Genomic DNA, 27,658 nt, shown 5'->3' with positions numbered 1-27,658 from the left:
TAACTTCATGTGTATTGAATTGCATGAGGCTGAGGATCAGTTGTTTCCAACCATTCAAGAAGTGCAACTACAAACAATTGAAAGGATTTTATTGTGATTATAAAACAGAGTGGGGTTGCTATAGAAATTGACAAAGTTTATTTTTTGTATGCAAGTGTTGTTGTAGCCATGTTCATCCCTGAGTATTAGTTTATTTTTTATTATTTCTAAATAAGGTTACAACTGTAGGACAGTATAGTTTACCCACTTGCGCCCCTTTTTTATTTAATTGCATTACAGTGAAATGTGTTTAAGCATCTGCTTTAAAGTATCAACAAAAATGGTTTGCCTGTGTAGCGAGGCGGTGTGGTCCCCCGCCACCACGGAGAGGGACAAGCCCCTCCGGACACCAAAGTGGGTGGAGCCAGCAAGTCCTGCGCCAGCCCCCAGAGGTCAAGGCACAGGACAGGAAGTATAAAAGCCCAACCGCAGAGCTCACTGGAGGAGCAGCCGCGGGAGAGGCCAGACGCCTGCAGCCTAGCTCCCAGTTGGGAGATCCTGGCAATTGGCAGCAGACCTGAAGACTGACCTGCTTGACCAACGCCTGATGCTGACCAGAGCGCCAAGGACTGTCATGCCTGCCCCTTGCCAGTTACCCAGGCCAGCCCATGGTGCTCGACCCCCCGGAGGACACCCTCCGGACCTAGGTACCTCTAGAGGGGGAGTTAGGAAGTAGTAGGAAGGAACTGACCAGGCCCTTGCTGCACTGCATGCGGCAAGACATCAAGGAGGAATTACAGTCTATGCCAGACCTGGGAGTCATCAAACCATCGCAGAGCGAATGGCATAGCCTGGTAGTGCTGGTACCCAAGCCCGATGTAACACAGTGCTTCTGTATCAACTTCCGATGCATCAATGCCATTTCAAAATTCACGTATCCAATGTCCCGTGTAGATGAACTGCTGGGCCGTTTAGGGGAGGCCTGATTCCTCACCACTCTCGATCTGAGCAAAGGGTACTGGCAGATTCCCCTCGACCCCGCCTCCAGGGAAAAGACCACATTTGCCACCCCCAAGGGCCTGTATCAATTTACTCGGATGTCCTTCAGCCTCCATAGGGCACCGGCAACGTTTCAACGGCTGATGGACCGCATTCTCCAATCCCACCAAGACTACGCTGCAGCATACCTGGATGATGTTGTTGTTTACAGCCACCATTGGGAGGACCACCTAGAGCAGGGTAGCTGTGGTCCTGAGGTCCCTGTGGGCAGCCGGGTTGACGGCCAATCCAAAAAAAATGCTGCTTTGGATGGCAAGAGGCCACATATCTCGAGTACACCATCAGGAGAGGACAAGTGAAGCCCCTTGTGGGAGAAGTTCAGGCCCTGGCGTCCTGCCTGCTACCCACCATGAAGCACCAAGTGCACCAGTTCCTGGGACTTGCCAGCTACTATTGGCGTTTTATTCCCCGATATGCATCCATCGCAGCCCCCTTGACCGGGCTTTTTACCAAGGACAGCCCCCAGCATGTAGTTTGGACCCCAGAGTGCAAAGACACCTTTCAGACACTCAAAGAGAGTCTCTGCCACAAATCTGTCCTATATAGCCCAGACTTTGACCAGGAGTTCATCCTCCAGACAGACAGAGGTAGGACTTGGGGCCGTCCTGTCCCAGGAGATGGATGAACACCCGGTCTCGTATATTAGCCAGAAATTGTTTTAGCAGGAGAAGAACTACACGGTGGTAGAGAAAAAGGCCTTTGCAGTGAAATGGGCTTGTGACATCCTGTGGTACTACCTCCTCGGGGGCCCATTCACATTGGTCACCAACCACACCTTGCTCCAGTGGCTGGCCAAAATGAAAAATAATAATACAAGAATAATGCACTGGTACCTGGCACTACAGCCGTATGCTTTTATTGTTTGCCATAGGGCGGGTAAGGACCACATGAATGCAGACTTTCCATCCTGCCTGGGAGGTATGGAAGGATCTGGCCCCGACGAGTGGGAGCCAGACTTGAAGGGGGGCGGTGTAGAGAGGCAGTGGTCCCCTGCCATCCCAGAGAGAGATGAGCCCCTCCAGACACCACAGTAGGCGGAGCCAGCGAGTCCTGTGCCTGCCCCCCAGAGGTCAAGGCACAGGACAAGAAGTATAAAAGCCCAACCCCAGAGCTCACTAGAGAAGCAGCCACCGGAGAGGCCAGATGCCTGCAGCCTAGCTCCCAGTTGGCAGACCTGAAGACAGGCCAGCCCGACCAACCCCTTATGCTGACCAGAGCCCAGAGGACTGTCAAGCCTGCCCCTCGCCAGTTACCCAGAGGAGCTGCCAAACCTACCCCTCACCAGTTATCCATGGTTCTTGATCCCCCGGAGGACACCGTCTGGACCCAGGTACCTCCAGAGAGGGAGTTAGGAAGTAGCCCAGGGGCAGCTGACCCTAGTCTTGCCGCAGCACTGCCAGAGTCTATATCAGTGTATTATGGCCAGGATCCCCACTGACTCAGCAACGGGTCTTCTGCCGCTGCAAGGGCCCCAAGCTGGGACTCAGTGGAGTGGGAGGGCCTGCGTGCCCCTTGCCACCCAACTTGTGGGTGGCAGTCTGCCCCTCTCCCAGGCTTTTCTGAGCTGAGAGCCTGGGCTGGTTGTTTATCTGTGTTTGCTCAGCCCCTGGCTGAGGGCCTGAGCCACTGACTCTCTGCTCCACCGCCCTGGCCCTGCTAATTGTTTAAACTGTTGCTCAGTTCCTGCCTGAGGACCTGAGCCCTGGACTCACTATTGCCCACTGACCACAGGCCAGGTGTGAATAACTGTCTGTGTTTGTCCCCTACTGCTGCCACAGCGAGAGACTCCCACGGCTAGGCTAATTCCCTGTCAACAACTGGAAGGAAGTACCGAGGCAGTGTGGTCCCCCACTGCCCCAGAGAGGGACGAGCCTCAGCCAAACCCCTCTACAGCTTGATAGAAGAAGTCTGTAGATAAACTTCTAAATAAATATTCTGCTCAGCTCCGTGGGGTGTTTCACCCATGTAATTGCAGTACCATAAACTCACAGCTATGAGTCACACCATTCACCAGTCAGGTCATAATGGACTCCCGTGCAGGATGTCAATGAGGGAGTGTCTACACTTTGAGCTGGGGGTATAATTCTCAGCTCAAGGACACACAACTGCACTAGCTCTGATCAAGCTAGCTTGCTAAAGATAGAGCATAAAGCCCTAGCCATCCCAAATATGTACCCATCCAAGATGCTAGGCACATACTCAGGGCAGCTAGCCCTTCCTGCTGCCAAGGCTACACTCTATTTTTAGCAAGCTAACTCAGTCAGAGCTAGCGTATGTCTCCTCAAGCTGTGAATTACACCCCAAGCTCTAACTGTAGATGTACCCTGAGAGTTGTGGTATGCCAGTTACTTGTAGGTATTTGGTGGCGTGCTATGCGTACTACAAGCTCATAGGCAAGAACTCTAAGTGTTCCAAACTCTAGGTGCTACATTCCAGCCACTCATAAACTTGTATTGAATAGATTAAGTGTCTTTACTGGCGCTGGCAGGAAATAAAGCTTATAAATACTCTTGGCACAAAGTCTCAATAGCACTTTGTACCACCAGGTGGCCTAACTTATCACAACAAATTAGTTAAGGCCCCATTTTCCCATTTGCTCAAGACAATATTCAGTGATTGAAAGATGAGACTATTAAGGTGTATACAGTTATTATAGCCTATACTTATCCTGAAACACTCCAGTGAGATGGAGGAGCTTATTTCTGGGAGCAGAAAGTGTGTCCAGATTGGATAGAGTGAACCAGACAGAAACTGGAGAGTGACCTGCAAATGTCCATGGGATTCACAGGGGTCAAGTAAGAAGTGGCTGGTGGGGCAAAAGAAGGTAACAGGAGCTCCAGGGGATTCCTCATGCCTCCAGCCTCTTCATCCTTGTGCCCCAGTCTCCTCCATTTGACCCTCTTAACTCCCTGCCAGCAAGGTCTTGAGGCATCCAGCTGCTTTCTCCTCCTCCCTCACCAGTACCATGCTGGCTGATTACCTACAGGAATGGAGAGCAGAGGAGGAAAAAGAAACAGTCTTCCTGCTCTCAGTGCTGGTACCACAGCACCCTCCAGTAGCAAGGCAGAATCACTGCAGGAGAAACTCTGCTGGGTACTAGGAGCCCTGCTGGATGTGAGAGAAAATGAAGCTGGAACAAGGGAATCTGACAGAAAATCAGAGCTAGTTGGAAAATAAAATTTCCATTCTGCAGGAAGTTCCAATGTTTTGAAATTTGTTTTCATTCTGAATTGCAATGAAAAGCTGAAATTTCTAAGTTTGCCATAGAATAGAAATTCTGAAAAATTTCCGTTCAGAACCATTGAAACATTTTGTTTCCATAATGTCAAAATGTTTCACTTTAATAAGGTAAAAACCTTGTTTCAATAATGTCAAAAATATTTAATTAAATACAATATAAATATAATATAACATATTATAATAAAGTCTAAATTAAACATTTTGACATTATCAACATGAAAAAAGTTGAAAAACTGACTTGACATTATTGAAACAATGATAAATTTGAAATGCACCATTTTAACTATCTTGCATGAAAAATTGTCAAAAGTGACATGTTTCTGCAAAATTTTTCACTTTTGACAACTCTGCATTTTCCAACAGAAAATTGTTGTCACTTTTTTATTTAACCTTCTCTACATAAAATCCAAGCCAGCCATTCTTATTTTCAAGAGTTTAAATAAGGATGTAAGACAACAGTTTAGACCCTGTAGCTTGAGAAAACCTGCAAGAGCAGAGCAATATAGTACTTCCTAACTCATTCCCCAGAGCCAGTTCAATAAGGTGACACAGTGGTAACCCACCACGCTCCTCGGGCCTACTTTCTGGCGTGCCACATTCCCACCCTGGTTTCAAGTGTCCCATCAGCCAGAGTTCAATCCTGTGGTCTGCAGTCCCATAAGGAGCCCCTCCGTGGTACTTCCATCTTCCAGCTGTAGGAGTTGCCTCCTGCATGCAGGCTACTCCTGGGTTTCCACCTGCAGCCATCTTCCTGGTTGCTTTCCACAACCTTCTGCTCACATGCACATTCTCCTTCTATCGCTCTGCCTGTGATTGAGCTTAATGCCCTCTCAGTGTCATTTTCTTCTTACTGTTCACTCAGAATTACAGAGTCCTCTACCACAGTGGTTCTCAAACTGTGGGTTGGGACCTCAAAGTGGGTCATGACCCTGTTTTAATGGGGTCACCGGAGCTGGTGTTAGACTTGCTGGGGCCTGGGGCTGAAGCAGAAGCCTGAGCTCTACTACCCAGGGCTCAAGCCCTTAGACTTCAGCGTTGGCCCACACACACACACACACAGGGTGGTGGGGCTCAAGCTTCAGCTTTGTCCACCCTACCAAGGTAGTGGGTCTTGGGCAGGCTCAGGCTTTGGTCCCCCCTCCTGGGTCATGTGGTAATTTCTGTTGGCACTGTGGTCAGAAGGGGGTCACAGTGCAATGAAGTTTAAGAACTGCTGCTTTTTACCAGCCAGATATTGAACTGGGTCTCCCTATCCCTCACAATGGTCTGTGACATAATCCTTTTCTTTAGGAGGAGAGAGTATCACTAATGAGCCAGTGGGTTCGCTACGAGAGGAAAAGCCAGTTTCAAGATTGCAGCATCCCCTTGTACAGGTGCACAGTATTGCCAACCACAAAAATAAAAAAATCAAGTCAGACTACAAAAAATCATGAGATTGACCCTAAAATCATTAGGGTTTTGTTTGGGGGAGGAGGCGGGGTTTTGTTTGAGGGTTTTTTTTTTTTACATTTTATGTTTTTTAGTCTGTCTTTTGATTTTTGAAGTCCCCCTGCTTCCTCCACCCCCATGTGTGTGCAACAATTACAAAATTGCCAGCTCCCCCAAATATAGGGAGTAAGACGATTTTTTCCTACACTGCAAGAGCTCTCAGAGCAAGATCAAATGGCAATGATTTGTATAAAATGTAGCCTGATGGTGTGGGGCATCCAGATTCTCCCTAAACCCCAAAACTCTAATTGTGTATGTCCCCCCAGCCACAGTGCAGCTCAGATCCCTCAACCCTACATCTTCCCTTGCCCCTCAATGCATCTCTGTTCCTCCTGTAGCTTCAGGGATTCTTCACCCCTTCCCAGGCCTGGGAGCATTTGGAGCAGGATCCCCATTCTCCCCCTTGCCGGGCCTCGGTGCGGGGGATAGCTCGAGCTTCAATCCGCCCCCATTCCCAGTCCTGATGTTTCAGGGATGGAGAGGGGAAGGGGGAGCAGAGAGTAGACTGACCTATTTTTCACAGCAGGAGTTCCGGAATGGAGCAGCCTCAAGCTGCTGGCCTCTTTCTCATTTCCTTTTCCCTCCAGTGAGAATGTTGTCTCTTCCCTAGCAGACATGGAAGTGAGGAAAGTAGCCAATCAGAGCAAGGCTGAAAATTGTGTGCGGGCTGGAGTTTCTTGAGTCTTGGTCCGATTATCTCCAGCAGGGGTCAAAAATCACATTACTAGTGATTAAATTGTGAGAGTTGACAACATTGGCTGCATGTGATGAGGATGGCTTTTTGCCTCCTTTCCCTCATCTTCCCCCTTGTGGCCATAATCTCGCCTTTAATTATCAAAACTACAACAAGTTGACATCTCATCGTCAAAGCCTGTGCCATTTTCAGGTACTGTGGCTTCTTTGAAATAAATGTGCATCACACAAGAGCACTGGTATGAGAACACTATTTCCTGGCACACAACAGAGACCTTTATCGACTGACTCCAGTGTCTAGTGTAGTTATAACATTCACTGACCTGTAAAGCAACAAAAACAAAGACCCTGCCATATAGATGTGTCTGTTTCCTGCTCATCATGAAAGGAAACTGTCTATACTCACTTACAGGTCCTTTGCATCTGACATCAGACACAAATCGCTTTTTAATGCTCTTAGAACAAAATAGACTATTTGCTTAACTAGGAGGAAAGGCTTATAACACTTCACCAACAAGCTAAGCTCTCCACTAAATTTGGAGAGGTTGATAATTAATGATGACACTAGAAATGCTGCTAGTCTTGAGGAGAAAGATGTAACGTTTAGCACACTTTAGTGGCCCTGTGTTGCCATTTATGGAAAAATATTTCCATAGCTTCCAAAGGACCAGTGTTTTCAACACTCAGCCCTGTGTGACCTACATAAAATGTGTAAAATCAGCAAAATGTAAACAGGAAATATATTCTCGATCTGGCTCCTCAGGATCATCTGTTTTCTGAAAAGAGGAAATACAGAATCATTTATCTTATGCTCGGAAATTAACAAAGCCCAGAACCCACGTGGGTTTTTACAGGGAAAATGCATTTTGACAAATCCAGTACTAAAAAGGAATAGTTTACTAAGTCAAATTAAATATTAGCTGCTGCTGAACATTTTAAATTTAGTTCTTATAAATATTTCCTTCTGGTATTTTCCCTTAAATTTAAGCTGGGTGTCTGAGTGCAATATTACCTCTTAACAACATTTCATATGTTCTCAGATGACAACTTAAGCACTGTAGTTTTAGGATTGCTGTTGTGATGTTGGTCAGTATTTGAGGAGAAGGAGGAGGAATAGTATTATAAGATGAAAAAGCAAGCCCAGAATGAAGAGGCGAGTCAAAGACTTTCTGATCAGTTAGAGAGATGTTCCTATCACTAGATTGCAGAAGTGAGCTCTCACATGGGACCTAGAAAAAGCCTAGGAAAAGTATGAAACTGTAACATTGGAGCAGCACTGAGATTTCCCAAAATTAATTTCTACTTTTTTTAAAATTCAAAAATGTTGCTTCAAAATTCACATTATGCTAGGAACTGTTATCCAAATACCTATTCAATATCCATTCAAAGGTGCTACCAAAATCCATTCTTAGCAGGAACATACACTGCAATAGGAATCTGTGTGACTCTCATAGGTAAAATACATTAGTTAGTGAAGTCATCAAGAGGACCATTATTATTAGTCTCAGGGAGACTCATCACTTGGCATAAGGAATGAAACATGAACTTCATTTCTCTGTCAGTCTGAATTGACCTCAGAGGAAAAACCCTTTCACCTGTAAAGGGTTAAGAAGGTAGGATAACCTCACTGGCACCTGACCAAAATGACCAATGAGGAGACAAGATACTTTCAAAGCTGGAGGGGGGGAGAAACAAAGGTTCTCTCTGTCTGTGTGATGCTTTTGCCGGGAACAGAAAAGGAATGGAGTCTTAGAACTTAGTAAGTAATCTAGCTAGATATGCGTTAGATTCTGTTTTGTTTAAATGGCTGATAAAATAAGCTGTGCTGAATGGAATGTATATTCCTGTTTTGTGTCTTTTTGTAACTTAAGGTTTAGCCTAGAGGGATTCTCTATGTTTTGAATCTGATTACCCTGTAAGGTATTTACCAGCCTGATTTTACAGAGGTGATTCTTTTACTTCAATTAAAATTCTTCTTTTAAGAACCTGATTGCTTTTTCATTGTTAAGATCCAAGGGTTTGGGTCTGTGTTCACCTATGCAAATTGGTGAGGATTTTTATCAAGCCTTCCCCAGGAAAGGGGGTGTAGGGTTTGGGAGGATTTTGGAGGGGAAAGACGTTTCCAAGTGGGCTCTTCCCCTGTTATATATTGGTTAGATGCTTGGTGGTGGCAGCGATAAAGTCCAAGGGCAAAAGGTAAAATAGTTTGTACCTTGGGGAAGTTTTAACCTAAGCTGGTAAAAATAAGCTTAGGGGGTTTTTCATGCAGGTCCCCACATCTGTACCCTAGAGTTCAGAGTGGGGAAGGAACCTTGACATGAAAGGGTTTTTCCTCTGGCCAGGAGGGATTTAAAGGTGTTTACCCTTCCCTTTATATTTATGGCACACACAATGACTTATTAGCCAGTCCCTTCAAGTGCATTGTAGTTGGACAAACTGAATCAGAGCAAAAAGTATTTCTACAGCCAAAAAACTATATCACCGATCACAGATCTGACTTCCTGTTCTAGTCTCCCATTCTCCAGTGACTGGAGGTTGAATTATGTTCACAGCTGATGGTGGAATATGTTGCATCACTCAACAGAAACCCACCAGTCTAAGAAGAGACAGGCACTGAGGTGAGTGTCAGTCTTGGCTAAAATGATGGTGACTCCAGCACTGAGCCTTCAGAGTGGAGATTAAAACTTGCAGGAAATTGAGGCCTACAAATGGGATGAAAGAGACACCCTGTGCCAGAGACAGGAATAGCAACAGATTAAATGTATTCAGCTATTTCCATAGGACACATTATACAAACATTAGTTTCATTGATTAAGAAGACATTAATAATTAATATGACCCTCATTACAATTTAATTAAAGGTCTTTATGCATGACCACTAGGTATTTGGCAGGACATGTATCCTTCTGTGTGCCTCATTGACTTAATTCGTCATGATCCATGGATTGCACACAAAATTAATCACTTCAGTGTGACATTCATGCCCCAGATCAGTGTAGTAAACTTGACTAAAAGCATTTGTAACTCAACTGCAGATCATACATTAATTATAAGTCTTATTATGAGGCCACTTACTTCCAGCAAAGGTTACCTCCTCTGACAGCAAATGGCACCATGGATTCTGTTTAGGGAAAGGTAATAAACAAAAGACTAAAAATAAAATCTGTGTAAGTAGCAATAGTTATGTCCTCTCCTTATGAATTCTGTAACCTTTTCTTACAAAAGGCTGAAAACCCTTTTGAAAGCCCTCTGTCTCAGATGTTATTTGTTGTATTCAAATGGACAGCTATAGTTAAAAAACAGAAAAGACAATACACCGTCTTATCAGTCCTGGGAGTCTGCAGTACAAGATAGAAGTATTAAGGATTGTCCAACACAGTCAATTTTAAAATCAAGATTGGATGTTTTTTTCTAAAAAACATGCTCTAGGAATTTTTTGGGGGAAGTTCCAGGGCCTGTATTACACAGCGGGTCAGACCAGATGATCTCAATGGTCCCTTCTGGCTTTGGAATCTTGGAAGAAGTCCCGGCCCAGTGACGGCTATAAGGTCTTACATGTTATGACTCCGCTGGGTTAGATAAAGGAACTGTAAACCACAGCACAGAGAGCATTTTCATCTTTCCAAGTGCACATGGAGTACTTGTTTCTAGGCCCTGGAAAGTCCCTAGATGCAGGACTTAAAATTTGTGACCATTTTATGTATAGAAAAGCTATTTTCCACCTCTTTTTCTCTCTGAACCCCATTCAGTTAGACTCATGATACAGAGGTAGTCTGGCTTTATAGAGAAAGGGATACAAAAGACAGTCACAATGTTTTTAAAAACTCTAAAGTATTTTTAAAATGTTCTCTAGTGTGTGTGTGTGACATATCCAAAGTACATGATTGTGTGATGTGGTATTAAGATATGATTGGCACTCATTTGGGATGATCTACGCAACTCATTTTTGGCTTCACCATTTGTGAAGTAATTTCATCATCCCAAACTCATGTTGATTAAACCTTTATATCACATTGCAAGGCTCCTTGGGTCTCAGGGCCAGGGCGCCCCCTTCGACGGCAGCAGGAAATCAGTGTTTATGCCAGGTGGGTCGATCTGGTGTCCTGGATCACAGCAGGTCACTGGGCAAATGGTAGCTCAGGCCTCCTGGATGGTTCTAAACTGATAAGCAGTCTGTGGTTCAGACCTCCTGGCCTAGGGATTAGGGCTCATCCTAGGGTTGCCAACTTTCTAATTGCACAAAACTGAACACCCTTTCCCCGCCCCTGCTCCACCCCTTCCCTGAGGCCCTGCTCCACTCCTTCTGAGGCCCCGCCCCCACTCACTCCAGCCCCCCTCCCTCCGTCACTTGCTCTCCCCCACCCTCACTCACTTTCACTGGGCAGGGTCATGGAGTTGGGGTGTCGGAGGGGGTGCAGGCTCCATCTGGGGGTGTGGACTCTGGGGTGTAGGAGGGGACTCCAGGCTGGGGCAGCGGGTTGTAGTGTGAGAGGAGATATGGGGTGCAGGCTCTGGGAGGGAGTTAGGGTGCAGGAGGGGTTTCCAACCTGGGGCAGGGGATTCAGCTGCAGGCTCCAACCGGGCAGCACTTACCTCAGGCAGCTCCCAGTCAGCGATGCAGCGGGACTAAGGCAGACTCCCTGCCTGCCCTGGCTCTGCGCTGCTCTGAGAAGCAACTGGCATGTCCAGCCCTTAGGCAGAGGTGCGGCCAGGAGGCTCTGCGCTATGCGTACTGCCCGCACCCACGGGCACCACCCCCGCAGCTCCCATTGGCCACAGTTTGCAGTCAATGGAAGCTGCGGAGCCAGCACTCAAGTCAGGGGAAGCACACTGAGCTTCCTTGGCCACCCCTGCGCCTAGGGACCGGACATGCCAGCCACTGCTGGGAATGCATGGAGCCAGGGCGGGCAGGCAGGCAGCCTACCTTAGCCCCACTGCACCACCGACCCGACCTTTAACAGCCTAGTCAGCAGTGCTAACTTGAGCCACCAGGGTCCCTTTTTGACCAGGCATTCCAGTCAAAAACTGGATGCCTGTCAACCCTAGCTTATCCATCCCCAAATGCAGGGCCAGGGGAAGGGAGTCCAAGGCCCACCCTCCTCCACCAGGTCCCAGCCTAGAAGCAATGGGCAATCCCGTCACAGGGTCAGCAGGGAAGTGTGGGGTCATTGCTTTGTCTCCTGGCAACACAGCCAAGTCAATGTTTCAATTCCCTGAGTTACTTCCTGTGGGAGGCTGGTGGGGCTGCTCTGTGACCGCTGGAGCCTGGCTGCTCATCTCCATGTTGAGGGCTCACTCTCTGCTTCCTCTCTGGATCTCTCCATCTCCCAGGGAAGCGGCTGGCCTTCTCTGCAGGCTGGCTCAGGGGAGTCATAGTCTGCCCCAGCCAGTCGAGGGCTCTGCTGCTGCTGCTTCAGCTCCCTGAGAAGGATATCTGACTCCTTCCCTGTTCTGATCCCAAATGAGCTACAGGGCCCTTATACTTCTTATACTTCCTGCTACACCCCCATACTTCCTGCAATGGGGGCAGAGCAGGATTAGCTGAGTCCAGAAAGGTGGGTTAACCTCCTCTGTCTCGGAGTGAGGCCACTCTGCCTCACTACACAAATGCACCCCTCAAGTTCATCTCCGACTGGAGGTGGCAAATTCATCTCCCCCCCCCCCCCCCCCGGGGAGAAAAAAATATGCCTTGAGGGTGCCTTTCCAGTTTCATGTCCAACTGAGAAGGCGTATGGTTGGAGGGTCAGATAGCACCTCATTAACCGTGGGTTGATCTCTTTTGCAATATGCAGCTACATCAGTGGGGAGCAGTCGGTCACTGGCTTAAAGGGAGCTCCCAGCAGATAATATCACAAAGCTCCTATGGCCCACTTGACAGTGAAGGCCTCCTTTTTGATTACTGAGTAGTTCCACTTGTGGGGAAACAACTTTCAACTTATGTAAATCATGAGGAGCTGCTCTCCCTCAACTTCTTGGGAGAGGCCCACTCCCAGCCCCTCTTCTGAGTGTCGGTTTGAAGGATGAACTCACAAGAAAAGTTGCAGTTGAACAGCCCAGGTTCTTGCACAAGCAGTCTTTAAGTGCCTGGAAGGTTCAGACACAGTCTTCTGTCCAGCAAATTTGTTGGGGGCTGTCCTTCTTCAGCAGTACAGTAAAGGGGCTGCAATCGATGAGAAGTTGGGGACAGCAGCGGTAATAGCCCACGAACCCCAGGAACTGTCTGAGGGACCTCAACTTTACCAACAAGAGAATGGACTTGGCTGCACTCCTGGGTGTATTTTAGATAGGTGGTCTCTTCCCAGCCTAGTTTGCATTTGGCAGGATTCACCGTGGGCTCGGTGGCGCATAGGGTTGGAGGACAGCTGCCACTTGGTTGAGATGGTCTCCCCTGTTACTGCTATACATGACCACACTGCCCAAGTAGTTGGCAGCATAAGTGCCATGAGGTTGTAGGATGTGGTCCATCAAAGTGCTGAAAAGGTGACTGGAGCCCCATAGAGCCTGAAGGGCATCCTGTAAATTAGTATAGTCCCACTGGGGTGGCAAAGGCCATCTTCTCCTTGGAGACCGGATCCAGAAGGATCTGCCAGTACCCTTTTGTGAGGTCTAGAGTGGTAATGTAGTGAGCATCACCAAGCCAATCAAACAATTCGTCAACCCAGGGCATCAAGTACGCATCTAATTTTGATATGGCATCCATCCTCCTAAAGTCTATACAGAACCTGAGGGTCTCATCGGGTTTCAGGACCAGAATGATGGGGCTGTGCCACTCACTCTGGGACTCCTCAGTTACTCCAAGCTCTATCATGGCTTGGACCTCCTCCTCCACTGTCTCTCGCATTCGCTGCAGCAGGGGCCAAGTGTTCTCACTGACTATCTTTCCCGACACTCGGGATTGTGTGCTGCATGAGGGTGGTTTTTCCTGACTGGGCCCTGAAGGTCTTGGGGAAGGCTTTCAACAGACTACTGACTTACTTCTTTTGTTCATGAGTCAGAGTGTCTCTGATTTGGAGTTCCTCAGCATCAGTCGGGATGGGGACTTGTGCACCAAATTCCAGTTTGGGGTTATATGGGACAATCAGCAGACCTCCTCCAGATCCTGCCAGGGTTTCAAGAGGTTTACATGATAAATTTGTCATTTCTTTCTCTTGTCCAGCTACCAGATCTCATAGTTAATGGGCCCCACTTGGCAGATCACTTCATAGGGCCCCTGCCATCAGTTTTGACTGCTCAGAGGGGAGCAACAGGAGAACCCTAACCCCAGCTTCAAAGCCCTTTCCTGGGCCCTGTGGTTATAAGCCTTCTCCTGTGATTTCTGAGCATTGTAGAGGTTGTCACATAAAGCACCCATCTTCTCCAGATGGTCCCACAGTTGGAGGACATGCTGCAGGAGATCTTGCAAAGGGGAAGGTGCCTGCTCTCAGCTCTCACACACAGGTCCAGGAGTCCCCATGGTTGTCTCCCATAAAGCAGCTTAAATGGAGAGAACTTGGTTGATGATTGGAGAACTTCCTGAATTGCAAATAGCAAAAGGAGGATGAGCTGGTCCCAATAGCAGAGCTCCCTCGGGGAAACCTCCGGAGCATGACCTTGAGGTTCTTCAGCTAAACTGTCAATCTGAGAGTGATACACGGATGTCTGCATCATCTGAATGCCCAGCAGGTCACTGACTTGTTTGAGCAGCCTCAAAGTAAAGTTTGTCCCAAGGTCTGTCAAGATTTCTCAGAGGAGGCCTACTCAAGCAAAGACCTTGAATATCTTGGCCACGATAGCCCAGGCTGTGATATTCCAGAGGGGAATTGCTTCAGGGAAGCGGGTAGCACAGTCCAGGATCACCAAAATGTACCTGAAAATGGTGAGTTGGGGATGCGGTCTCAGCATGAGTGTCTGTCCACACTCCGAGTCCATGAACACAGCAATCTGTACCCCATCGATTTCCACAGGGATCATCAGCTTACCAGAGGGTTGTATCCAAGCCTGAGCCTTCCTAGTCCAGACTTGTCTGAAGTCACAATTCATCGCAGGGCACTCTCAGCAGAGGTGGCCATAATGGCCTCAGGTGAAAAACAGGCTGATATCAGGTCTCTTGTGCTGGTCTCTAGGACTTGTCAAGAAGGTTGGGTTTGCAGGGACCCGGGTTTCCATCATTAGATTAGCGGACTCTGGGGCCTCCTTGACGCTCTGGGCAACTGCTTCCAGTACATGGGATCACTCTCCACTTCTTCTCTGGGTCTCTCAATTGGTCCTGGCCACAGCCCTGCCCATTGTTCCTCTTTTGGTTGCACAGTCTGCCGATTGGGCTTTTGGCAGCCATAAAGTTCTCCATCAAGGTGATTGCCTCTCTCAGGGGCCCCGGTTCAAGGTGGAGGACCCATGTCCTTCCTTGTGTCAGTAGGATGTGAATAAATTGCTCCAGAATTACCTGTTCAGCAACCTCAACCCCAATGTGCCGCTCAGGTTGGAGCCACCACCAGTAGGCATCCTTTAGATGCTGTGCAACCATCCACAGTCTGGCCCCAAGGGGGTACATCGCTCCCTGGAACCACTGCCAGAACATATCGGGCATAATTTCCAGAGTGCCAAGCACCACGCTTTTCACTTGAGTGTAGTCTTGGGCTGTAGCTTGCACTGAGCCTCTCAAATATGATGCTAGGAGGATGGTGCTGCCAAGGAGACCTGTTTGAATGTGACCAGAAAGGTCTCCAGGTCATCATCGAGCCCTATCTTGGTCAGACATATGGGTATATCAGGGATGCTCTACCCTGGGGCCAGGTGTCCTGGCAGCTGCAGCACAGCAGTGATCTGTTACAGGCATTGCTGCTGCAGCTCCTGATGCTGGGACCCCAATTCTCGAATCAGCTGCTGCTGTTTGTTGCCCAGCTGTTGGAGGAGCTTCTGTTGCTGGGCAGCCTATTGCTGTTGATGGCCCTTGGCAAGCCACTTTATCGACTTCTCTTTCTCCATCAGGGTGGGAGGGGGGAACTCTCTGCCTCTCTCCAGCCGGTGACTCAGGTTCATGTTCTGTCCATCCCCTCACCTCAGGGCTGGGTTGTTGCCCACATTCTCCACCACTTTTGTAAGCTTCCTGGAGTCTCAGGGTTAGGGCAACCCCTTTGGCAGCAGCAGGGAATTGGTGCTCGTGCCAGGTGGGTCCATCAGGTGTCCTCGATCTCAGGAGGTCACTGGACAAGTGGTAGCTCAGGCCTCCTGGACGGAGCTAAGCCCGTCAGCAGTCTGCGGCTCAGGTCTCCTATCCTAGGGGTCATCCAGCCCCTAGTGCAGGGCTGGAGGTAGGGTAACCTGTGCCCACCCTAATCCACCAGGTCCCAGTCCAGAGCCTTAGAAACAATGGGTGATCCTGCCACAAGGTAAGCAGGGAAGAGTATAAAAATATTGCTCGGGCATGTAGGAATGTTATCAGGAGGGCCAAATCGCACCTGGAGCTGCAGCTAGCCAGAGATGTCAAGAGTAACAAGAAGGGTTTCTTCAGGTATGTTGGCAACAAGAAGAAAGCCAAGGAATGTGTGGGCCCCTTACTGAATGAGGGAGGCAAACTAGTGACAGAGGATGTGGAAAAAGCTAATGTACTCAATGCTTTTTTTGCCTCTGTTTTCACTAACAAGGTCAGCTCCCAGACTGCTACGCTGGGCATCACAAAATGGGGAAGAGATGGACAGCCCTCTGTGGAGATAGAGGTGGTTAGGGACTATTTAGAAAAGCTGGACGTGCACAAGTCCATGGGGCCGGATGAGTTGCATCCGAGAGTGCTGAAGGAACTGGCGGCTGTGATTGCAGAGCCATTGGCCATTATCTTTGAAAACTCGTGGCGAACCGGGGAAGTCCCGGATGACTGGAAAAAGGCTAATGTAGTGCCAATCTTTAAAAAAGGGAAGAAGGAGGATCCTGGGAACTACAGGCCAGTCAGCCTCACTTCAGTCCCTGGAAAAATCATGGAGCAAGTCCTCAAAGAATCAATCCTGAAGCACTTGCATGAGAGGAAAGTGATCAGGAACAGTCAGCATGGATTCACCAAGGGAAGGTCATGTCTGACTAATCTAATCGCCTTCTATGATGAGATTACTGGTTCTGCGGATGAAGGGAAAGCAGTGGATGTATTGTTTCTTGACTTTAGCAAAGCTTTTGACACAGTCTCCCACAGTATTCTTGTCAGCAAGTTAAGGAAGTATGGGCTGGATGAATGCACTACAGGGTGGGTAGAAAGCTGGCTAGATTGTCGGGCTCAACGGGTAGTTATCAATGGCTCCATATCTAGTTGGCAGCCGGTATCAAGTGGAGTGCCCCAAGGGTCGGTCCTGGGGCCGGTTTTGTTCAATATCTTCATAAATGATCTGGAGGATGGTGTGGATTGCACTCTCAGCAAATTTGCGGATGATACTAAACTGGGAGGAGTGGTAGATACGCTGGAGGGGAGGGATAGGATACAGAAGGACCTAGACAAATTGGAGGATTGGGCCAAAAGAAATCTGATGAGGTTCAATAAGGATAAGTGCAGGGTCCTGCACTTAGGACGGAAGAACCCAATGCACAGCTACAGACTAGGGACCGAATGGCTAGGCAGCAGTTCTGCGGAAAAGGACCTAGGGGTGACAGTGGACGAGAAGCTGGATATGAGTCAGCAGTGTGCCCTTGTTGCCAAGAAGGCCAATGGCATTTTGGGATGAATAAGTAGGGGCATAGCGAGCAGATCGAGGGACGTGATCATTCCCCTCTATTCGACATTGGTGAGGCCTCATCTGGAGTACTGTGTCCAGTTTTGGGCCCCACACTTCAAGAAGGATGTGGATAAATTGGAGAGAGTCCAGCGAAGGGCAACAAAAATGATTAGGGGTCTAGAACACATGACTTATGAGGAGAGGCTGAGGGAGCTGGGATTGTTTAGCCTGCAGAAGAGAAGAATGAGGGGGGATTTGATAGCTGCTTTCAACTACTTGAAAGGGGGTTCCAAAGAGGATGGCTCGAGACTGTTCTCAATGGTAGCAGATGACAGAACGAGGAGTAATGGTCTCAAGCTGCAGTGGGGGAGGTTTAGATTGGATATTAGGAAAAACTTTTTCACTAGGAGGGTGGTGAAATACTGGAATGCGTTACCTAGGGAGGTGGTAGAATCTCCTTCCTTAGAGGTTTTTAAGGTCAGGCTTGACAAAGCCCTGGCTGGGATGATTTAACTGGGAATTGGTCCTGCTTCGAGCAGGGGGTTGGACTAGATGACCTTCTGGGGTCCCTTCCAACCCTTATATTCTATGATTCTATGATTCTAGGGGGTCACTGCCTTGTCTCCCAGCAACACAGCTGAGTCAAGGTCTCACTTCCCTGGGCTATTTCCTATCAGTGTCTGGCGGAGCTGCTCCACAGCTGCTGGGGCCTGGTACCTCATCTCCGCGTTGAGCAGCTCATTCTCTACTTCCTCTGTCAGTCTCTCCATCTCCCAGGGCAGAAGGGCCTTCTCTGCAGGCTGGCTCAGGGGAGTCATCGTCTGCCCCAGCCAATTGAGGGCTCTGCTGGTGCTTTGGTTCCCAGGGAAGGATGTCTGGTTCCTTCCCTGGTCTGGCCTCAATTGAGCTTCAGAACACTGCCCTTATACTTCCTGCTCTACCCCCATACTTCCTGGAAAGGGGACAGGGCTGGGTTAGCTGAGCCCAGCAAGATGGATTAACCCATTGTGTTCTGGAGTGAAACCACTCTGCCTCACTACACACATTACTATATATTCCTTTTTCATATAATGTAAACCTCGGGCCTCCCCAATTTTTTTTAAAGGCTTGGTTTTCTAGCTAAATGGAATATTAGTATTAGAAGAATCCCCCAAACAAGGCTGTTTCAAGCATGTACATATATAATACACATATACCTATGCATGGTAGATATATAGATTTTTTTAATTGGAAATTTTCTGTCTCCACCTCTCTGCTCCTTTTTCCATAGTCTTTCTGTATTTGTTTTTCACTTCAAAGGCTCTCCACTCTGTTTTTCCTCTACTTTTGCTGATGGATTTTTCATTGACCCCCTCTCTTGTTTAAGCAGACTGCCAAATCAAAAACATTCAAGTTCAAGTACAAATTAGGAAGTGGTAGTGTTTTTTTAAACACTGCCGATATTTTAAACAAAATACATACACAACCTTTGATTCAGGTAAACTGACCTAAGATTTGGATAGCAAATCTATTTGAAAAGGAGAATGTGACTGTTAATAGTCCTGTGCAAACAATACATTCATCTACCTTCTAAACTTTTTCTCTCTCTACATTTAAACTGCATGTGTAAGAGACACTAGCTTTCCAATGGTGGTGGAAAGATCTGCCCTAGGATAATCCACCACTGCACCCAAACACAGACAGAATGGTTGGAAGCCCATTGCAAAGGGACAGGAACTCAGTACCTACAGGGATGGATCTTGCAGAGCACACAGGTTTGGGAAAGTTCAGGATCAAGGATGTGTTGAGGTCACCTGCTAACATTAACCAAGTCTGATAAGACAAGAGTGTGTCTGTGATAACTGCTGCTGGAAGACTGTTGATTTCAAAATGGTTGAGTCAGAATTCTACAGCGTACAGAACATGAAGTGCATGCTAACTACGGCTGCTGTGTGTGTCCCAGGCAGGAAGCCACAAGTAGCAGAAGCATTTTGGGGCACTCAGGGTTATAACACAAGTGATGACACAACTTCTCACTAGTCTGAATTGCAGCCTGGAATGTGGGACACAGATACTAAGGAAACAGGATATAGCCTTGGCATGAGTAGATCTGCAATCCAAACCTGCTAAATAAAAGTTATTTCAGGCCTTCGAATATGCATTACAATATGATACTAAGTCATTATGTTGGCATATAGTGTGAGAACACATTTCTGCAGTGTTGCAAAATCATTGGTATGACATTCCCTGTTTCCGTGATTGTAAAGAACAAAGAAAACTTTAGAAACGTCTTGTGCAATGGAATAACTACTACATAAATCCAATAATGGATAAGGAGGGAAGAAGAAGAGAATTACTTTAGTTTGAAAGGTAATTACATTTTTATTTAAGTTGTGTCTATAACAAAACAAATTGATACTTTAAACAGTGATAAGTCACCATGACCAGATGATATTCACTCAAGATTTCTGAAGGAACTCAGAAATGAAATTGCAGAACTACTAACTGTGGTATGTAACCTATCACTTAAATCAACCTCTGTACCAGATAACTGGAGGGTAGCTAATGTAATGCCAATTTTTTAAAAGGCTCCAGAGGTGATCCTGGCAATTACAATCATCCTAAATTCAGTACCAGGCAAGTTGGATGAAACTACAGTACGGAACAGAATTATCAGACACATAGATCAACATGATATGCTGGAGAAGAGTCAACAAGGCTTTTCTGAAGGGAAATCATGCCTCACCAATCTACTAGAATTCTTTGAGGGTGTCAACAAACATGTGGACACGAGTGATCCAGTGGATATAGTGTACCTGGACTTTCAGAAAGCCTTTGCAAGGTTCTTCACCAGAGGCTCATAAGCAAACTACACTGTCATGGGATAAGAGGAAAGGTCCTCTCATGGATCAGTAGCTGGTTAAAAGATAGGAAACGAAGTATAGGAATAAATGGACAGCTTTCATAATGGAGTGCGGTAAATAGCTAAGCCCCCCAGAGATCTGTACTGAGACCTAAGCTGTTCAACAAATTCATAAATGATCTGAAAAGGGGAGTGAATAGTGTGGTGGCAAATTTTGAAGATGGCGATCAGCTGAAACCTGAGCATATGAGCAAGATTCACCAACCAGATACCCAGGAAAGAATTATCTGTAGTAACTCAGATCCCACCCCATCTAACATCCCATCACATGCCGTTGGGCGTATTTACCAAGAATATTTAAAGATCAATTAATTGCCAAAATCCTGTTATCCCATCATACCATCTCCTCCATAAACTTATCGAGTTTAATCTTGAAGCCAGATAGGTCTTCTGCCCCCACTGCTTCCCTTGGAAGGTTATTCCAGAACTTCACTCCTCTGCTGGTTAGAAACCTTCATCTAATCTCCAGTCTAAACTTCCCGATGGCCAGTTTATATCCATTTGTTCTTGTGTCCACATTGGTACTAAGCTTAAATAATTCCTCTCCCTCTCCGATATTTATCCCTCTGATATATTTATAGAGAACAATCATATCTCCCCTCAACCTTCTTTTGGTTAGGCTAAACAAGCCATGTTCTTTGAGTCTCCCTTCATAAGACAGGTTTTCCATTCCTCGGATCATCCTAGTAGCCCTTCTCTGTACCTGTTCCAGTTTGAATTGATCCTTCTTAAACATGGGAGACCAGAACTGCACACAGTATTCCAAGTGAGGTCTTACCAGTGCCTTGTATAACGGTACTATCACCTCCTTATCTCTACTGGAAATACCTCACCTGATGCATCCCAAGACTGCATTAGCTTTTTTCATGGCCATATCACATTGGCGGCTCATAGTCATCCTGTGGTCAACCAATACTCCAACTCCTTCTCCTCCTCCATTTCTTCTAATTGATGCGTCCCCAGTTTATAACTAAAATTCTTGTTATTAATCCCTAAATGCATGACCTTACACTTCTCACTATTCAATTTCATCGGTCCCAAAACCGATCCCTGAGGAACTCCACTGGTAACCTCCCTCCAGCCTGACAGTTCACCTTTCAGTATGACCCGCTGTAGTCTCCCTTTTAACCAATTCCTTATCCACTTTTCAATTTTCATATTGATCCCTATCTTTTCCAATTTAACTAATAATTCCCCATGTGGCACTGTATCAAACACCTTACTGAAAACTAGGTAAATTAGATCCACTGCATTTCCTTTGTCTAAAAAATCTGTTACTTTCTCAAAGAAGGAGATCAGGTTGGTTTGCACGATCTACCTTTTGTAAAACCATGTTGTATTTTGTCCCATTTACCATTGACCTCAATGTCCTTAACTACCTTCTCCTTCAAAATTTTTTCCAAGACCTTGCATACTACAGATGTCAAACTAACAGGCCTGTAGTTACCTGGATCACTTTTTTTTCCCTTTCTTAAAAATAGGAAATATGTTAGCAATTCTCCAGTCATACTGTATAACCCCTGAGTTTACAGATCCATTAAAAATTCTTGCTAATGGGCTTGTAATTTCATGTGCCAATTCCTTTGCCAAATCCAATATTCTTGGATGAAGATTATCTGGGCCCCCTGATTTAGTCCCAATAAGCTGTTTGAGTTTCGCTTCTACCTCAGATATGGTAATGTCTACCTCCATATCCTCATTCCCATTTGTCATGCTACCATTATCCCTAAGATCCTCATTAGCCTTATTAAAGACGGAGGCAATGTATTTGTTTAGATATTGGGCCATGCCTAGATTATCCTTGACCTCCACTCCATCCTCAGTGTTTAGCTGTCCCATTTCTTCTTTCTTTGTTTTCTTCTTATTTATATGGCTATACAACCTCTTACTATTGGTTTTAATTCCCTTTGCAAGATCCAACTCTACTTGACTTTTAGGCTGTTTCACTTTATCCCTACATGTTCTGGCCTCAATAAGGTAGCTTTCCTTGCTGATCCCGCCCGTCTTCCACTCCCTGTATGCTTTCTGCTTTTCTTAATCACCTCTCTGAGATGCTTGCTCATCCAGCTTGGTCTAGAACTCCTGCCTATGAATTTTTTCCCCTTTCTTGGGAAGCAGGCTTCCGATAGCTACTGCAGCTTTGACTTAAAGTAATCCCAGGCCTCCTCTGTCTTTAGATCCATAAGATCTTCAGTCCAATCCACCTCCCTAACTAATTTCCTTAATTTTTGAAAGTCAGCCCTTTTGAAATCAAAAACCCTAGTCACAGATTTTTGTTTATCCTTCCTTTCAGTTTGAACTGAATTAGCTCATGATCACTTGAACCAAGGTTGTCCCCTACATTTCTTCTATGAGATCCTCACTACTCACCAAAACCAAATCTAAAATGACATTTCCTCTCGTCGGTTCAGCAACTACTTGATGAAGGAATCCATCATCTATCGCATCTACGAAAATCTGAGCCCTATTATTATTACTAGCACTTGTCCTCCAGTCTATATCTGGGAAGTTAAAGTCTCCCATGATCACACAGTTTCCATTAGTATTTACTTCATTAAAAACATTAAAGAGGGCTCTATCCATATCCAAATTAGATCCTGGCAGTCTATAGCACACCCCAAGCACTATCACAGGGGAGGCGCTAGTAGTTTTCTTCCCCAGTGTGATTTTTGCCCAGATGGACTCTGTCTTATCCATTCCATCACTTCCTATTTCTTTACATTCTACCTCATCACTGATATACAATGCTATTCCACCACCTTTACCTTTATTTCTGTCTTTCCTAAACAGCACATACCCTTCAATAGCTGTAGTCCAGTCATGACTACTATTCCACCATGTTTTTGTTACCCCTATAACATCTGGTTTCACTTCCTACACCAGTAGCTCTAGTTCCTCCATTTTGTTACCTAGGCTCCTCGCACTGCTGTACAAACACCTTAATTTTTGCTGTTTGGCCTCGCTCACATTCTTTACCTGATTAGGCACGGTCATTCTACAGCCAATATGACGTATTAGACTGGTATCCACTCTGCCCTTCCTCCTTATGTCCATTCTCCTACCCACAGCTGTATCCTTTCTTACTTTGTTTTCTTCCCTCTCAATGCTAAAATCCAGCATGGAGATTACCTGGACATCTCCCAACCATCTCCCCCTAATTCCTAGTTTAAAGCTCTCTTAATCAGTTGTGCCAGCCTCCATCCTAAGGTGCCACGAGTACTCCTTTTCTTTTTGCAAATACAGACTAACACGGCTGTTACTCTGAAACCTGTCATCCTAGAAGTCTATTTCCTTCCCTACTCAGATGAAGTCCATCCTGAGAGAACTGTCCTCTGACGATGAATGCCTCCCAGTGGCCATACATCCCAAAGCCCTCCTTATAGCAGCACTGCCTAAGCCATCTGTTGATAGTCATAATCTTGTCACACGTTTGTTGCCCTTCTCTAGGAACAGGCAGAATCCCACTGAAGATCACCTGAGCCTCGATTTCCTTAAGCGTCTTCCCCAGCCTGACATAGTCTCCCTTGATACGTTCCAACAAGAATCTACTGGTATCATTTGTTCCCACATGAAGGATAATTAGTGGATTCTTTCCCGCTCCCTTTAGGATCCTTTTCAACCTCAGGTCTACATCCCATATCTTAGCACCTAGAAGACAGCACACCCTTCTATTCTCTGGATCAGCTCTGGTTACAGGCCTGTCTATTCTTCTCAGTAAGGAGTCCCCGATCACGTAGACCTGCCTTTTCCTGGTGACGGTGCTATTCTCCAGTCTATCCCCTGTTCCCTCTGGTGCAAGTTCTTTCCATTTCTATTCTCCCTTGTAATCCTCTTTAACCCATCCTGTATCCTCCTGGGGCTTATATTTGGTGTAGTCTCCATTGGCTCTTCCCCTTTTCCTATAGGACTAGCTGCTCTTCTCTTCTTTCTTGCCCTTCCACCTTCAGTGACCACCTGCTGAGCCCCTTTTTCATTTTCCAACTCTATAAACCTATTCTTGAGCTCTATTTCTCCTTCACTAGCCCGTCTTTTCCTCTGCCTGGTTCTCTTAGTCACATGCTTCCACTGTCCACTTTCGTCACCCAGCAGTCTCCCCTCAGACTTCTTCAGTCCTACTTCCATCTGCAAATCTGAGCTTTTCCCTTCAGGTGCCTCATGTCGTTGGTCCATAATCTGCTCAAACCCCCTTCTCAACTCAACCAGACTTTCCACCTGCATCTCCAATCCTTGGATCTTTACCTCCATCAGCTCTATCAGATGGCACTTCATGCAGACAAAACTCTTACCAGGTACCCCCTCCAGGATCATGTACACACTGCAGCTTCCACATCCAGTCATCTTCATTGTGTCTTCCACTACATGGGTCACTCCCACAGCTGCCTCTGTATCTGTCATAGCCTTCCCACCTAAATCCTGTTAATCTGGGAAACACAAACCACACCAAAACCCACCACCCACAGCAAAAACAAACCTTTCAAACAAGCACCACCATACAAACTCCCCTTTCAAACTCCCACCGAAACTCCCCTGTTTACAGCTCTGTTTGCTGGCTCCTGTGCACTGCAGCTACCTGTGCCACTGCCTGGCTACCTTTATAGGACCCCTAGTCAGAGAAGCCCCGCCCCCTAATCAGGGCTCAGCTTCTCTCCCAGCACAAAGCCCCTACAAGCCTCTACACATACAAAACCAAACACAAATACCTTCTCCTCCAACAGAACTCCCACTGAAACTCCCCTGTTTACAGCTCTGTTTGCTGGCTCCTGTGCCGCTACAGCTGTCTGTAAAAGCCAAAAGTATAACTGGGTTCCAAAAAAGAATTAGATCAGTTCATGGCGGTCCATCAATGGCTATTAGCCAAGATGGTCAGGGATTCAACCCCATGCTCTGAGTATCCCTAAATCTCCAATTGCCAGAAGCTGGGACTGGATGATAGGGGATGGATCACTCGAAATTGCCCTGTTCTATTCATTCCCTTTGAAGCATCTGGCACTGGCCACTGTCAGGAAAAAAAAGCTCCTGGGATAGGTGGACCATTGGTGTGAGCCAAGTATGGCCGTTTTTATGTTCCTATGCTCTTATGACCAGTGATATAAAGCATATAAACCACTTGATCACAGCTGTTTGAACTGGAAGCAGCCTCATTTCCAGCTCAGCTATTAGTACTTAAAATTTTGTCTTAGCCCTCTAGACAGGTGTCTGTATTGCTTCATTTAACTTCCAGCAACGATCACCTCCACTGAGCTTATACATTGACATTCTTTACTGAGGTTTTAGAATATAATATATTGTAATTATGAAGACACAGAATTGACAATTCAAATATTTACTTATATTGTATTCATATTTACGTTTGCCAGAGGACTAGCACATTAGTGTTTGCATTGTTCATGAAGAGTTTCTCAGCACTTTTTAAATACAAGCCCTGTGCTATAAATTGTAGCTAATATACTACACATTCCTGTGTAGTTCTAACAAAGCCAGTACATTTTTAGCTGTCTCATTCATAATGAAATTAGACCTCCCTATTCCAACACATGAATCAAAAAAATTATTGGAACTGTGCCCATTAAATTAGGCAGAATGAGCATAAAATGACTACTTAGCACTCACTTACTGTCTAGTATTAAAGCTGTTCAAACCCACTCAGTTAAGAGGCACAAACCCTTTGGATTGCCACATTGTCTGAAAGGTGGCAGAAAAATAATACCAACACAGAATCCTAGGCAGAAGAGAAAGGTCAAATCACCCCCTTAATCCTCCCCACCCAAACACACACATGCACATTTTACTTGCAGTTTTGATGTTGTACAATACAGCATGTGCTTCTCTTCTTTTCCTAGCCATACAACATAGAAACAATGTTCGCTCCAATGCTGCAGCTGAAAAGTAACCTGTATTGACACAGCTAAGATATAGCACTTTCAAAGCTGTATGCGCCCAACTCAAATGGTTTTCTTTGCCACTAATGTCTCAGATATCACACCACTGGATGGGGCCATTGAACTGAAATAAGCCATGCAAGAGAAGCCACAAGTTAGTTTTACACTAGTTCCTACAACCTCCTTCTACTAATACAAACATTCTGTCTTTTGCATAGACTTTAATAAATACCATTACATAGCATCTTTCATTTAAACATCCTGAAGTCCTCCATTAACTTTACAGGCATCCATTATTTATAATTTAAAACACTAGGAAAAGTAATCGGACCTTTAAAATAAGCATTCTTAACATATAAAAAAACCCCACAAAAATACTTTCCTGCTGAGAATAACTCCTATCATATATAATGATAATGTCACCCACCACTGAAATGCAGCTACCTCACTGGGATGAAGTGTAGCAGCTATTTAAATATGCACAGCAACAATACACAACAGTTCAGGAGAGAAATCTTATTCAATGTAAAGTACATGATTAATTTTTACAGAAGAAGAAGAAGAAGAAGGATGACTAGCCAGGAGACAGGGGCCAACAGTCCTACTCTGTACCATGTTGCATCACCAGTTCAATATCAAGTCCAAGAAAGAGTGCCACCTACTGAACCACAGAAACACCATTTCCTGCAGCATCTTGAGTTTTTCACAGAGGTGTATTGAACTAACTGAGTGGCTGCAAACAAGGGTTACCATCTCTGCTAAAATCAGAGGCAGCATCCCCCAACCTCCTGGGGCTGGCTGGAGGACCAATCCACATCCCAGGCTCAGACCCAGTCCACACACACAATAATGCACTGCCTAGAGAGGCTGTTTCTGCAACTACTCACAGACTTCTGCTGCTGTGGTGCTTGCTTCACAGGTCGCTTGTCTACCTACACTCTTGCTGTTCCCTCCATTGGTTCACAGCCACCATGGACCAGGAGCCAGTGCATATAACTAGGGAGAAAGTACCTTCCTCCCATCCCAGGTACCCAACTCACCAGAACCCATGTCAGCCAACCCCATCACACACCTTAGGCATCCCCCTTCCCTGTGATGCTAATGTCACAGCTCAGTTGAGATGAAGCAAAAGAACGCAAAGGGAAAAGGAGAGATGGAGAGAATGGGCTCTAGAGACAGAGAGACACATCAAACAAGAAAACTGCTGAGGGGAGCACCAGGCTCAGTGGGAGGAGCAACATGAGTGAATCATTCACAGGTGCCTCAATAGAAGCTTCAGCCACTATATGTGTGGGAGGGGATCAGGGCTTTCTAGAAATGCTAACAGGAGCCCTGGCAGGAGTGACAGACTCAGGCGGGCAGGGAACAGGTAAACCTTGGTTCCCACTTCAATGGTAGAAGCAGTAGTAAAGGGGGAAGGGAAGAGAAGGACCTAGGGGTGATTGTGGACAAGAAGCTGGATATGAGTCAACAGTGTGCCCTTGTTGCCAAGAAGGCCAATGGCATTTTGGGGTGTATAAGTAGGGGCATTGCCAGCAGATCAAGGGACATGATCGTTCCCCTCTATTCGACATTGGTGAGGCCTCATCTGGAGTACTGTGTCCAGTTTTGGGCCCTACACTACAAGAAGGATGTGGAGAAATTGGAGAGAGTCCAGCGAAGGGCAACAAAAATGATTAGGGGACTGGAACACATGACTTATGAGGAGAGGCTGAGGGAACTGGGATTGTTTAGTCTACGGAAGA

The 27,658-nt window shown here is 46.2% G+C and overlaps 1 protein-coding gene across 1 annotated transcript in view; it reads left to right on the top strand.

The window, feature by feature from the left end:
- The first annotated feature begins 1,387 nt into the window (after positions 1 to 1,387).
- Positions 1,388 to 27,658, top strand: part of MUC6 (mucin 6, oligomeric mucus/gel-forming) — a 124,097-nt gene continuing 97,826 nt past the window's right edge. Inside the window, exon 1 of the mRNA XM_048853131.2 lies at positions 1,388 to 1,625. Within this exon, the coding sequence (XP_048709088.2) occupies positions 1,388 to 1,625 (238 nt within the window). The remainder of the gene's footprint in view (positions 1,626 to 27,658) is intronic.

The sequence above is a fragment of the Caretta caretta genome, chromosome 6, assembly GCF_965140235.1.
Source record: "Caretta caretta isolate rCarCar2 chromosome 6, rCarCar1.hap1, whole genome shotgun sequence".
NCBI lineage: Eukaryota > Metazoa > Chordata > Testudines > Cheloniidae > Caretta > Caretta caretta.
The sequence above is the reverse complement of the archived record's forward strand: the minus strand, read 5'-3'. Positions and strand labels throughout refer to the sequence as shown.